This window comes from Panthera uncia, unplaced genomic scaffold (assembly GCF_023721935.1).
Source record: "Panthera uncia isolate 11264 unplaced genomic scaffold, Puncia_PCG_1.0 HiC_scaffold_1349, whole genome shotgun sequence".
Taxonomy (NCBI): domain Eukaryota; kingdom Metazoa; phylum Chordata; class Mammalia; order Carnivora; family Felidae; genus Panthera; species Panthera uncia.
Window position 1 is genome coordinate 5069 of NW_026057974.1, and position 14471 is coordinate 19539.

The 14471-nt window shown below is 41.7% G+C and overlaps 1 protein-coding gene across 1 annotated transcript in view; it reads right to left on the minus strand.

Annotated features, from left to right (window-relative positions):
- Positions 1 to 566: 566 nt before the first annotated feature.
- Positions 567 to 14471, minus strand: part of LOC125916950 (hydrocephalus-inducing protein homolog) — a 107241-nt gene continuing 93336 nt past the window's right edge. The window contains exons 47-52 of the mRNA XM_049623196.1: positions 13347 to 13624; positions 11866 to 12085; positions 10050 to 10262; positions 8655 to 8818; positions 7645 to 7795; positions 567 to 971 (exon numbers count right to left, since the gene is read on the minus strand). Of these exons, the coding sequence (XP_049479153.1) occupies positions 735 to 971; positions 7645 to 7795; positions 8655 to 8818; positions 10050 to 10262; positions 11866 to 12085; positions 13347 to 13624 (1263 nt within the window). The 3' untranslated portion in view covers positions 567 to 734. The remainder of the gene's footprint in view (positions 972 to 7644; positions 7796 to 8654; positions 8819 to 10049; positions 10263 to 11865; positions 12086 to 13346; positions 13625 to 14471) is intronic.

Consider the following 14471-nt stretch of genomic DNA (forward strand, 5'->3'; position numbering starts at 1 on the left):
CTTTCATAGTTATTTAAGTGAACCTGTTTTAGTACATATATATACATATATACATACATATGTACACACACACACATATATATATATCTCCTAGTTTTCTGTGTAGATTTTATAATTCATGATGAAAAATATAAAAATAAAATAAAGGGCATGGAAGGTCTCTGAAGAACACACCAGGTTTGGGGTTCTGAAGGGGAAAGCAGAGCTAGGGTGGATGCAGGGAATAAGCAGGTGGGCTCAAGCTGGAGAAACAGAAGGGATTTTGATGGGATCTAGACAGTGAGAATTTGGAGCCATACATCAAAAAGAGTCAAAAGAAAGTTCATCTCCACAGCAGCCCAGAATTCCAGGGCACGTCTTCTCAGCAGTCACAGGTTATGTGTCTTTCCTGAAGCGGGTCTGTGCACAAGCAAGCATATAAACGAGAGCGCCTGCTGTTCACTCGATACACTACTGTCCCTTGCTTCCCTCTTCACCACGTATATACTACGTTACCTTTATAATTAGCAAAAACCAAAAATGTTTTCAGTTTGAACAAAGCAAACAAGTGTATAACAGAGGCAAGTGTTCATGATTAGTAAGTCCCTTTTACATGTCTGAACCAAAGGGCAGAAGGGGAGAGGACAGATCAGGAGTGTGATTGATGCACCGTCCCCTGCCTTCCCACTCCTGGGGCTGGCCCAGCTTCAGGGATGCCTCTATCACAGATATCAGGGAGCCCCTGGTAGCCAGGGTCATACCTCAGAGTTGGCAGGCACCACAAACTGGGAGGGCAGGCTGATGTCAGGGACCCTGCATTCCATGGAGAAGGTCACTGTATAGGGCAGAGGGTTCTCCACCTTGATGGAGGCTGATGTGCTCTGCCGGACGGGGCTCACCATCTCAATGGTTTTGATGACGCCTGAAGGGATGACCCTGAAACCCACCATGTAGTATAAAAACTCATTGGTCACCTCGTTTCGGAAGATCACCTGGGTTCGCGGGGAGAGGGGGAGGAAGAAAGCAGAGGAGAGGGGTTAGTGGAGGGTCTTCAGCTGTCTTGAGTTCCTTCTCTCTATTAGCATTGCCTGGGTACATACAGCATGGGTGCCAGGCTGACACGGGCACTCCCACCCTGTCTGAATCCCTACCAGCCACCCTTTCTCCTTCCTATGCCCATTGCTGCTGGAATAGACAATAATACTAATAGTAATAATGACGGCATCTAACATTTAGTGAATGATTACTGTGTGCCAGGCACTAGAAGTACTTAGTTAAACAATTTGTAGGCAACATTATTATTCCCCTCACTGTTTGTTTGTTTTTGTTTTTTAAAGCCAAAGAAGCTGAAGTTTAGCAAGGTTAAGTTATCTTGCCAAGGTCACATGTAGAGAGAAGTGTCAGAGCCAGGATTTGAACCAAGTTGATCTGACTCCAGAGCCCACACTTGTGACTGCAGTACATTGTCTCCTCACTCCTGCAGTTGATATGGTAAGCTGCTCACCTTTTTCTGCTTGTTTCCCAGGTGACTGATGATGTTGGGCATCTTCTCATGTGCTTATTGGTCATTCACACATTACTTCTGTGAGATAGAGTCTATTGGAGTCTTTTGCCCTTTTTAATACTTTGAGTTGTTTATATTATTACTAGTATATGGTAATAGTTCTTTATGGATCTGATTTTACTTTCAACTTCTTCCTGTCTTTAGCTTTAGAGTGCTTCTGGCACCCTGTCTTTTAATTGGAGTGTTCAGTCTTTTACATTTAAAATAATTCTTTTTTTAATGTTTATTTATTTTTGAGATAGTGTGAACAGGGGAGGGGCAGAGAGAGAGAGAAAGAGAGATTCCTTAGCAGGCTCTGTGCTGACAGCAGCAAGCCCCATGCAGGGCTGGAACTCAAACTGTGAGATCATGCCTGAGTCGAAGTTGGATGCTCAACTGACCAAACCACCCAGGTGCCCTAAAATAATTCTTTCTATGTTTAGGTTGAAGTCTGCCTTCTTGTTGGTTATTTTCCATTTGTCTTATTTATTTATTTACTTATTTACTTACTTATTTTGTTTCTCTGTTATTCCTTTCCTGTTTCCTTTTGGCTCGACATGCAATCTTTTGTAATGTATTTTATTTCCTCTACTGGCTTCTTAGCTATATTTTTTAATTATAGATTTTTAGTGGTTGTTCTACAGCTGACAATATGAATTTTTAACTTGTGAAATTTATTTTGAGTAGTATTTTATCACTTCCCACTTTATAACTGACCCTTCATGCTCCTTATGCACACTTCCAATTTGGCAAATGCGCTAACCTTACTAAAGTATAATTTTATTGACCTAACCACTCTATCTTCTGTGCTTTTGTTGTCATATCTTTTACTTCTACACACATAAGAACACCCACCTAACAGTGTTATCATATTTGCTATAAACTGTCAGTTGTCGTTTTTAGAAAGTTCTTAGAAGCTGTGTGTGTGTGTGTGTGTGTGTGTGTACTTATTTACCATTTTTAGATTTTTAGGGCTCTCTTTCCTTCCATTAGACCCAAATTGCTAACTGGTATAATTTTTCTTCAGGCCAAAGAATACCTATCAATGTGTTGTTTTCTAATGCAAGTCTGCTGGCAGTGAATTCTCTCATGTTTTCTCTGAAAATATCTCCATTTTAAAGGATGTTTCCAGTGAATAAAGATTCTAGGTTGATAGAACTTAGCATTTTGCAGATGGCTTCCATTATAACTGAAGAGAAGTCAGAAGTCTTTTTACTGTTTTCCCCTATTTTAGATCTTTTGTATCTGGTTGTCTTAAGCTTTTCTCTTTCTCTTTGGTTTTCAGCAGTTTTACTATGATGTACACAGACATGGTTTTCTTGTATCTCATGGTTTTCTTTGTATTTCTCCTGCTTGAGGTTTGCCAAGTTTCTTGGATCTGTAATGTTTTTTAATCAAATCAGAGAAATTTCAGCAATTTTTTTTCAAATAGTTTTCTGCTCCATACTCACTTTCTTCTCTTCTAGGACTCACATTACCTATGAATTAAAAATTTTTATACTTTCCCACAGGTTCCTGAAGCTCTGGTTCTTTTTATTCAATCTTTTTTCTCTTTATCATTCAGATTAGAAATGTTCTATTGATTTGTCTCAAGTTCACTGAATCTTCACATCTCCAATCTGCTGTTAAGCACATCCAGTGAAATTTTCATTTCAGTTTATTGTAGTTTTCTATTCTCAAATATCTGTTCAGCTCCTTTTTTTAAAATATAGTTTCCATTTCTTTGCTGAGATTCCTTATCTGTCTAATTATTTGAAATATTTTCTTTTATTTCTGATCATGTTTATAAAAGCTGCTTTGAAGTCTTCGTCTGCTAAATGCAATATCTGGCCCATTTTGGAGTCCGTTTTCATTGCCTGTATTTTTCTTGACTATTGGTTACATTCCTCTCCTTCCTTACAAGTCTAGTAATTTTTGTTTATGTACTGGACATTGTTGATAATCATTGTAGAGATTCTGGATTCTGTTACCTTCCATGTGAGAGTGTTGATTTTATTCTAGGAGGCAGTTCAATTATTGACTGATAAGCTTGTGTAGGTTTGGTTTTGTGCTTTGTTAGAGCAGACCTATACAAAGCTCAAGGTGTTTTTCGAGACCTTCCAACTTGGTAGGATTCAGTCTCCAAATTTTGTCCTTCCTACAGATCTTGTTGCGGTTTAGTTTTAGGCTTTCTAAGGGCCTAAAAGGACTTATTATAAGGGCATGGTCCTTTCTTCTGGCCTTTCTGGTATTTCAACTGGGTTCCTAGGATGTTAATGAGATGTTAATGTAATCTCTCCACTCTGGCTGAGCCAAACCTCCAATGTTCCCTGGGCACTGATCAACGTATCTTTGTTCCTTTATCAATCTCTTTTAGAAGCTGCTCTCTGATAAATCTCATGTAGTCTCACCTTGTGCATGTGCAGTACAACTGTCAGCCAAAGACTTTGAAGGGAATTCCCACACACACTTTTGTCTCCCTTCCCCCTGACATCCTGCCACTTGATGCATTGCCCCACTCCTACCTTTTAGAGACCAGCTATTTCAACTGCACCAAATTTTAATTTCTGTATCGTCAGCTCACTGGGGCTGTTGTGCTTTGCTTAGATTCTAGCTCACTGCATTGCAGTCAAGAAATTGTCCCTTGGCAGAGAGCCAGGATAATTGTGGAGATTCATCTCATTAGCTTTTCTTCTCTTTGAGGGATTGCGGTATTGTGCTACTGTTGTCCAATGCCTGAGAAGGGTTGCCTCTGATATTTTGTTCAGTTTTATGGTTGTTTATGGTGGCAGTAGTAGTTACTCCATCGTCGTCAGAAGCGCTTTTGACTTTTTTAAAAAAACTTTTGTATTGTTAATTTGAATACTTATCATTATTTTTTAAATGTTTACTTACTTTTTTGGGGGGAGGTGCAGAGAGAGAGGGAGACATAGAATCCAAAGCAGGTTCCAGGCTGTCAGCACAGAGCCCAATGTGGGGCTCAAACTCACAGATATTGCGAAATCATGACCTGAGCCAAAGTCGGATGCCTAACTGACTGAGCCATCCAGGAGCCCCTAATACTTATTATTGTAAAGAGATCTGTGATCTGAGTTCCCTGTTATTTTTAGTTAACACTTTAAAACATATATTTACATATATTTTTCTCTTTACAGCTACAGTTTATGGCCATCTCTATTCGTGCCCTACCTTTCTTGATGAAGAAACAAGTATCTTTCATTTCCCTGTTTTCTTCCCACTAAATGAGAAAAAAATTTCCTTGCATTATTTTATTTCTCCCCTTGCTATTTCCTATATTGAGGTCATATGAAATATTCACTTCAGATTGCTTTTCAGCAATTATTTGAAATTACCTATCAATAGAATTTTGAGTCTTTGTTCATTATAACCTTTTGTTTTCTTCTTGAATTCATTTACTTATTTTTAAAATTTTGCTAATTTAAAAACTTATTATTTTGTGGTGCTTCTTTCAAACAGGGATTATATATATGGGTAGGTTATTTTGAGTCCTTGCAAGTTTAAAAATGTCTTTATTTTGCCCTTGTAATAGTTTTGTTTGGAAAAGGTTCTAGATTGAAAACACTCTAAATCATATGAATAGCTTACTCCATTGCTTCTTGTATTCAGTGTTGCCATGAGAAACCTGATGTTATTGTGATTATTTCCTTTTACTTTCTTTAGAATCATTTAGGATTTTCTTTTTTATCCCAGTTTTCTACAATTTTGGTCTCACCTATTTAGATGTGAGTCTTTTTTTCATTCACCCTATTTGGAAAGTTGGTGGGTCCCTTCAATTAGAAGACTTAGTCTTTCTCAAACAGTTCTGGAAGTTTTTTTTAATGTTTATTTATTTTTGAGGCAGAGAGAGAGAGAGAGAGAGAGAGAGCTAGGGAGGGGCAGAGAGAGAAGGAGACACAGAATCCAAAGCAGGCTCCAGGCTCTGAGCTGTCAGCACAGAGTCCAATGAGGGTCTAGAACTCATGAAGCACGAGATCATGACCTGAGCCGAAGTCGGACGCTTAACCGACTGAGCCACCCTGATGCCCCTGGAAGTTTTTCTTCAATTATTTTGAAGAGTATTTTCTTCCTCCTATTATCTTGCTTTCCTGTTTTGGGAGCTCTTAGTAGATAGCTATTAGAACTTTTTGATGTATATTTTCTGTGTCATACTTCCTTTCTTTTTTTGAAACAGCTTTATTGACACGCAATTCACATAACATATAATTCACCCAATTAAAGTGTATAACTTAGTGGGTTTTAGTACATTCACAAAGTGGTGCAAATATCACCACAATCAATTTTAGAACATTTTTATCACCCCAAAAAGAAACCCTGCACCCATTACCAATCATTCCCCATTTCCTCCTAACCCATCGCCACTAATTTACTTTCTCTTTCTATAGATCCGCCTATTCTGGACATTTCATATGAATGAAATCATACAATATGCGGCCAGTTGTGATGGCTTTGTTTAGCTATCATAATTCCTTCAAGGTTCATTGATGTGTTGCATGTATTAGCACTTCATTTCCATTTCTTTTTATTGCCAAAAAATATTCCATTATATTTGTCCATTTGGGTTGATGACATTTGGTTTGTTTTGTTTGGTTCTATTTTTTGGTTCTTATGAATAATGCTGCTATGAACATTTATGTACAGGTTCTTGTTTGGACATATATTTTCATTTATCCTGAGTATATACCTAGGAGTGAAATTGCTGAGTCACACGGTAACTCCATGTTTAACCATCTAAGGAATTGCCAGACTGTTTTCCACAGCAGCTGCGCCATTTGCACTCCCACCAGCAATGTATGAGGGACCCAACTTCTCCACACCCTCTTCAGCGCTTATTGTTTCCTTCCACTCTTGCCATTTCTTTGTGCTCATGTGCTAAATCAGCTCTATCTTCTAACTTACTAGTAATCTCTTCCTCAGAGTTCATTATACTATTCAGCCTTCCTCTAAGGTTTTCCATTAAAAGTATTCAATTTTTTAATTTTTAGGGTCTCTGATTGTCTTCCACAATAGCCTGTCCTTTTTCATGGGTATGATTATCTTCCTTTATTCCTTTGAGGGTATTAATAATGTTCACTAAAAATATTCTGTTTGCTTTAATGACTCTTTTATCTTAGGGGTTCCCCTTTGTTGAGCTGGTGTTTCTACTTATGGTGGCTTTTTTTTTTCTTCAGATGTTTTATGATACTTTGATTCTAAGGTTCTCTGTTAGTCTGTGAATGCGATCTGAGTGGAGCAGTCTACCTCAGTGATTTTAGGAGAGGGGATGACATCCCACTGTGTGAGTTTTGCCAATATCTCTTCTGGAGGTAGGAGATGGGTTCCTAGGTTCTTTCTTTTTTCACTTTAAAATCTCCCTAGCTGATTCCTTCCTTCATCATACCTTCTGATACTGTCTGTAAATGAGTAATTTCCATATGTTATCTTCAGCCCTAATCTCTCCTGTGAGCTACTGACCCATATACACTCCTTTTCTTCAAAGCATGTATCTCGTTTTGTAATTATACATTCATAGTACCATTATTTGGTTAATGCCCTTCTCCTTTCACTGGACAGTGCATTTGATGAAAACGGGGACTGCGTCTATTTTTGATCATTGCTGTGTTGCCAGCACTTAGTTTAGAGTGTGGCATATATGCTTATAGGTACTTGCTGAGCTAATGAATGAATGAGGAGAAACACCTCATGTGTGAACGACCCTGTGGTGTCTTGGAGCAAATGGCTCTGAGTTGAATCCTGGCTCTGACATTACTAGCTATATGTACTAAATGTTCAATACAATGCTGGCCACTATAATCACTCAGGAAAGGGGACCTTTTCTTATTATTGTGGTCTGGTGGCCCAGTGCCACCACACTGCTGGCCCAGTGTTACTGCTTAAGGATTTTTACGATTCTGTTGCCTTGAAGGCTTGTTGTGGGTCTACATGATGGATGGATGGCCCTGCCATCTGGCTTCATCTTCAAGAGGCTGGGAATCCTGAAAGCTTTGTCAGGTCTCTAACTGGTTAGCCCAGCAGGATAAGGATGGGCTGGCTGTGGGAGGACATCTTCACTCCCTAACACCAGGATTATTAACCTTGGGGCAAACCTCCAGAGTTCCAGGGAAATGTCTTTAACACGTGGATACCTTTGCACTGTAGAGTCCCTCCTTGTGGGAAAAGAAGTTCAGCCTGTAATCTTTCTTGGAGCCAGACAGTACATCAATGTAATCAAGGCCTTTTAAGGTGACACTTAGATCTGGCCTCTCTGGTTTCACCATTTCCACGATGACCCGGAATCTGGGGGAGCACAGGAACACATGAAGAGAGGATAGAGAAAATGAAACCATTTGCCCAAGGAAAAGAAGGAAAGGTGCTATCTCTACTCTTGATTTTATGATAAGCACGTGGGTCCAGGGTTCTGGTCTTTTGTCTCTAACAATAACAATAACTACCATTTATTGACGACACCTGTGATGTGCCAGCTACTGAGTCAGTGCTCCAAATGTGTTAGAGGCATTTAATCCTCACAGTGTCTGTAGGAGACACATATAATTATCACCCCCATTTTACTAATGAGGAAATAGAGGCCAAGAGAAGTAAACATGTTCAGGTCACATGACTAGTTATTGGTACAACTAGGATTCAAACTTAGGTCTGAGCCCTTATCCACTATGCTAACTGGTGGCCTTCAGTAAGTAAGCTTCTTCTCCCAGGCTTTGGCTCCTTCTCTGTAAAAGAAGGGGACCAGGCTGGTTGTCAATTCCTCTAGCCCTTGTATTCTACTCTACTCCCACTGCAAATAAGATCCAAGGGACATCCTTCTCTGGCCAGTGGCTTAGGTGATAAGACAGAGAACTCAAGAATAACCATCATGATTATCATTTTGATAATAATAATAACATCTAACATTTATTTGAGCACTTATTTTACGTCAGGCACTGTTCTAGGAGACTTAAGTTATCAGTTATTCATAGATAGCAATGACTGTCTGGAAGCTTAGAGTTCAGACAATGCTTGGTTACATCTGGGAACTTTGCCTCTGATTCTTTTAGCCCCTCAATGTCTCTAGAGGCCCTGACCATGGGAAGGGCCAGGCTAGACAGTAGAAGTCCTCCCTCCATCTCCTCCATCCCAACCACTAGCCCCACTCTCTCACCTCTGGGGCTTATTAAGCCAGTTTGTTATTGGCAGGAGTTCAACATAGGGTGTCTTACATGGTACTTCACGGTAGATACTGGCCACGGCTTTGGGGAGCTCAGAAGTCCCATGCAGCATATACAGCCAGCCAGTCCCATCTGGGAGGGGGAAGAAGAGGGTGCCCTAAGGAGAAGAAGAAACGTGGTCAAAATGGCACAGAAGGTCCTTTATTAGGTACCTCTTAGGCGTGGTAGTGACACAGGATTAATAGAGGCCCTTGCATAAGCATAACTCTTGAAATAACCTTGGTAGTATGTTTTAAGAGTCGTAAAAATGTTCATATGTATTTGAACCAGGAACTCTACCCCAGGCAACTTAAAAGTCTCATGCTCTATCGATAAAGCTAGCTGGGTCACCTTTCCCCAGCGAACTTAAAAATCCCTTCGGAGGAAAAAGCTACACACACACACACACACACACACACACACGCATTAGAACCATTTATAATAATGATGAAAATCTGGTAGTAATAACTTTAATATTCAACAACTGAGGAGTATTACATAAATTATGGAACTTACATTCCATGAAATATTAGGCCATCATTAAACATGATTACATCACAAAGACTAGTTAAACAGAAAAATATTCATGATCTAATGTAAAGTAAAAATAAACTGAGTGCAAAATTAGGTATTCTATGATGGCAACTATGACTGTATCTGAATAAGGACTGGTAGTAAAGATAGGAGAAAACAGTTCTTGGGGTGACTGGCTGATTCAGTCGGTAGAGCATCTGATTCTTGATTGCGGGGTTGTGAGTTCAACCGTACCCTGGGTGTAGAGATTACTTAAAAAGAAAGTAAAGCTTAGAGGCACCTGAGTGGCTTAGTTGGTTAAGTGTCCAACTTTTGATTTTGGCTCAGCTCATGCTCTCATGGTTCGTGAGATTGAGCCCCACGTCCAGCTCTGCACTGACAGGGTGGAGCCTGCTTGCAATTCTGTCTCTCTCTCTGCCCCTCCCCTACTCTCTCTCTTTCAAAATAAATAAATAAAGTTAAAAAAAATACAGCTTAGAAGAAAAAATTCTCTTTCTTTAGGGTGGAAGATTATGGCTTCTTTTCTTTTTAAAATTTTGTTACAGTGGCGATGATGCTATTTGTACAATTAAGCTAAATATTAATTACTTGATGCTTAGTCCAGGACTCTGTTCAGAACTGAGCCCCTTGTTCCAAGAAAATCCCCTGTACATGAAAAAATACAGGCAACAAGGGAAGTTTTGGTCTCCATAATCTGCATTATTCCCCATTGTTCCAACATCATTCGTGGGATTCTCCTCACCCTTCTTGCATGACTCCTCCCTCCAACCCCACAGGAAAATCAATGGGGGCGGTGGGGGGGAGCCTCAGCCTACCTGATGTTTGCGGTTCTCTAAGTTCATGGTGCGGGGTCTGTAGGTAATCTCATAGGGCTTGTTTTGCTGATGGGGCTCCAGGGTGATGAACTCTGGCCCCTCCCAGTGCTCACCCTCAAAGATGGGGTGGAGGTTCCAGGTCTGGTTGGTGCGGTTTGAAAGCATGATGGTCTGCGTGTGCTTGGAGCGTACCTGGCAGGTGAAATTTACCACCTGGAAGAAAACAGACATCTGAAGTAGGTAGTGAAATTTACAAATGAGGAATTCAAGGAAAGGTTTAGGCTGGCATCCATATTTGGGAGTATAGCAATGTTTTTTTTTAAAGGCCAAGAAACTGGATGAGATTATCAAGAAGTTAAGTGTTTTTAGATAAAAGAAGAAATTTAAGAATCAATTCCTGACTGACACACTCCAGTGTTAAAAAAAATCAGAAGAGGAGATGAGAAGGAGCATCTAATAAGGTAGGAGGAAACCCAGGAGAGGGTGGCATCCTAGGGACCATGTGAAGTGTTTGAAGCATCTTCCTTCAAGGGACTTGTTCAAGGTATCAAATACTATCAACAGGTCAACAGTTGAGAACTGACCACTGAATTCAGCAGTGTGGACGGTGTGGCACTGTTGGTAAAAAGAGTCAAATAGATCAGTGGACAAGGACAGCATTCAGCAATAGACACCTGCACGTATGTGGTTAAATGAGTTTTGACCAAGGTGCAGAGGCATTTCAGTGGAGAAAGGATAATCTTCAACAAATGGTGCTAGAACAACTGAATATCCACATACAAATGATAAAATAAAATGAATTTTGATCCATAGCTTATGCTACATACAAAAATTAACTCTAAACAGATTAAGATCTAAATGTAAAATTTGTGCCCTGAATATATGAAGAGCTCTCAAAACTCAATAATAAGAAAACAAACATCCCAATTAAATATGGACAGAGAATTCAAACGGATACTTCAACAAAGATGATATATGGATGGCAAACAAATACCTGAAAAGATTCTCAATGTCATCAGTCATTAGGGAACCACAAATTAAAAGCCACAATGAGATACCACCTTATATTTATTAGAATGGCTAAAATTAAAACAACAGGTGGTAACAAGTGTGGGCAAAATGAGATGCAAGTGGAAATAACACAACCACTTTGGAAAAGAGTTTAGTAGGTTCTTTTAAAAGTAAATATATGCCTGCTTTGTGCCCCAGCCATCTGGGTATTTACCCAAGAAAATGGAAGCATATTTTCTTGCCAAGATTTGTACATACATGTTCATAGCACACTGGGTGATTCCATTTACATAAGATTCTTGAAATAACAAAATTATAGAGATGGAGATCAGGTGTCATTTTTACCATAAGTGATTTTTTACCGTAAGTGGAATGGAGTCTACTGTTAGGTTTCTAGGGACAAGGCTAGCAGAAGGTTAACTCAAGCCCACAACCTGACTCCCAACTTTTTTTTTTTTTTTTTATGAGAGAGAAGGGGAAAGTGTTTACCCTTTACTTACAGTGCTTGTAACAAAATTTGATCTAGCCAAATATGTCAGGGCAACCTTCCTTGAGAATGTAATGCTTGAGTTGACAGCTGAAGAATGAATAGGAATTAATTAAATGAAGAGGGGAAAGGAATATTGCAGCAGTGGGGATATGCAAAGGCCCTGTGGTGGGAGGGAGCAGGTCTGAATGTTTGACGTTGGCACAGAGGACTGTTTGAACAGAGTCACTTGTTTCTAGAAGGTCCAGCTGAATTCAATTGTGGTGCCTACTGGGCCCACTCTTGCCATTGGCCCTTCTGTGGGCAGCAGCTACTGACCTCTCTTACTGAAGGTGGTCCCACGCAGACTCCAGATAGGGTGAGGTTCAGAGGATTGCCTCCATGGATGAAGCAGAGCAAGTTTTTATAGAGACTCTCCTTGCCCACCTCAGTGGGATGGTAGGTCACTTCAAAAGAGACCTCCATTCCTGCAGTGATGTAGCCTTCTTCTGGGCTGATGGAAAAATGGGGCTCAAATTTTTTGACATCCCATTTAAACCTTTTCCAAGACAAAAGGAGACAAGAAAGACAGTTTACTAGTATCCTGGGGGGTGCTTAATGCTGCTGAGATCAAGGGACTTTGCCTAGGCTTTTAGCTGAGAGGTTCACCCCTTTGAATACTCCCTGGGATGTGGGCACAGCAAAGGCGGATGGAGTCAAGAGCTAGGTCACTTCTGGGTAAGACAGCTTGGCTGCCTCTCAGACCTGAGCAGGGTGGGAAGTGGCCGCATCTTATCTTATATTCTGCAAGTGACTCGTCGAGGAACATGCACATGAACACGCTAACACATGTGTATCCGAGATCACACAGCCAGGAAGTGCCGGGGCTAGGACTGGAACCCTCCCAAGGCCATGGCTATAAGCACCCCCTGCATTGCCTCTCAGGTCAGATCCAGGAGGGCAGAGGCAATGCCTTCAGGTGAGAGATCCACCTGTTCTTGGGGGCACTCTTAGTCATCCCTCTGTGGGCCATCCCTCTGTGCTTCCAGCCACACCCTCGGGGCACTGTCCACACTGAGGTCTGGGTGAGGGGTGTCTGCACAGTTATGGTGGCATGCCCGAGTCGTGACTGGGCCAGGCACCTGCTAGCCAGAGGGAAGAGCCTGGAGAGGAGAGCAGTCAGAGTTATACTTGTGTTCTAATCCCGTCTTTCTCACCTCTTAGCCATATGACCTCAGGTAAATCACCTGACCTCCTTGAGCCTCACCTTCATCTGTGAAATGAGGACAATACAGTACTACCTCTCAGGGGTCTGGGGTAATTAAATGGGAGCTTATACGGTAAATCACCTGACCTCCTTGAGCCTCACCTTCATCTGTGAAATGAGGACAATATAGTACTACCTCTCAGGGGTCTGGGGTAATTAAATGGGAGCTTATACGTAAGAATGCTTAGCACTGCACTTGCACAGTGTAAGTTCTAGCTGGATGCACGATTTTGGAAAAGTAGTCTCAGTCGTCTCGTCTGTAAAACGGATCAACCATAGAATTGTTTTGGTAATAAGCAAAAGGAACCATGTAAAGGGTGTATAACATGCACCGAACTAATCTTCTCTATTGCATTAATTTTTGTAATCCTGGCAGCCGCAGTCACCCTAGCAGGTCCACGTCCACTCTTGAGGGAGGGGAGGGGCTGTGAAAGGGAGGGGAAAGAAAGAAAAAGTGGCTACACTTGTAAAACAAATATCCAGTCTGAATCCAGGGCAAATCCAGAGTCAAGAGAGCTGTGTTCGGCCCTGGGTGGGGATGCCACTCTCCTACCTTGCACCCACGTCACCCGTGTTCAACATAAGGATGCGACGCGTGGCTTGTGTCTGATACACGACTGGCCCGAAGGGGAGATGCTCCTGGTCCAGGGAGATCTCCAGGGCCTGGCAACAGCCGCTAAGGAGGAAGAGAGGACGCAGAAGCCCCATGCATTCCATGAACACCTCCTCAGAGAAGGGAGGGATGCGTTTCTTCGGGGCAAAGATGACTTCCAGCTTACAGACCTCTTTGGGCTTCAGAGTGATGTTGTAGGATGGTATTAAGGTGATGACCTGGGCAAAACAGCAATGAGACTCAGCAGCTGAGGGCAGGGGCCATCTGAGGCTTCTATTTCTGGGTCTTGCTGTTAGGGCTGCAATAGCCCAGGGGTCAAATCCCACTCTGCTCTCTCCTGACGGCTGTGTCATCTTTGCTAAGTTACTTAAACTTTCTGTGGCTTACTCTATGGTGAAGATTCACATCACCTATATAAATGTGTGGCATGTAATAGCCATTCGATAAATGTTAATTTTTCTCTCCAGCTCCTTGCAAATGACCCCTCCTCTCTGGTGCAGGAAATAGTAAGATAAGAGGAAATAGAAAACACTTAGCGCTCCCATGTTTTTCCAAGGAGTGCTCCCTGGGTTCCCTGTACCACACTTCCCACTGTGTTCTTTAAAATGCAGATTCACAGGCCCTGCCCCATTCCAACTGAATTTTGAGAGAGCTTGGAGCTCACATCTTCAAAAGTGCCCTGAGTGACCCGTGTCTTCTAAAGCTTGAGAACTCTTGTTTAAATTCGTATGGTTTTCCCTCCCCCCGCCTCCTTTGTCCTGGTAGAAATCAACCAAAATCAGCTTTCAGGAAGCCGAAGCTCCTTCCGGGCTCATGTTTCCTGGGGTGCAGGGTGCTGTGTGGTCACCAGCAGGTGGACTGTGGCAGCAGTGGGCTGGAAACCACGCAGGGACAGCAGTCTCCGTGAGCTCTCCAAACACCACGGTGTTGGTGCCAGTACAGGTAACGCGTCACCTCAAGAGGCAAAGGTGGCTCAGCCCAACGGTCAGGGGCCCTGACCCGGCGGCACTGAGGATTTTGATTTGGATGAAGGAGGAAGCGGAAGCAAGTCTGCCCTCTGTCTTT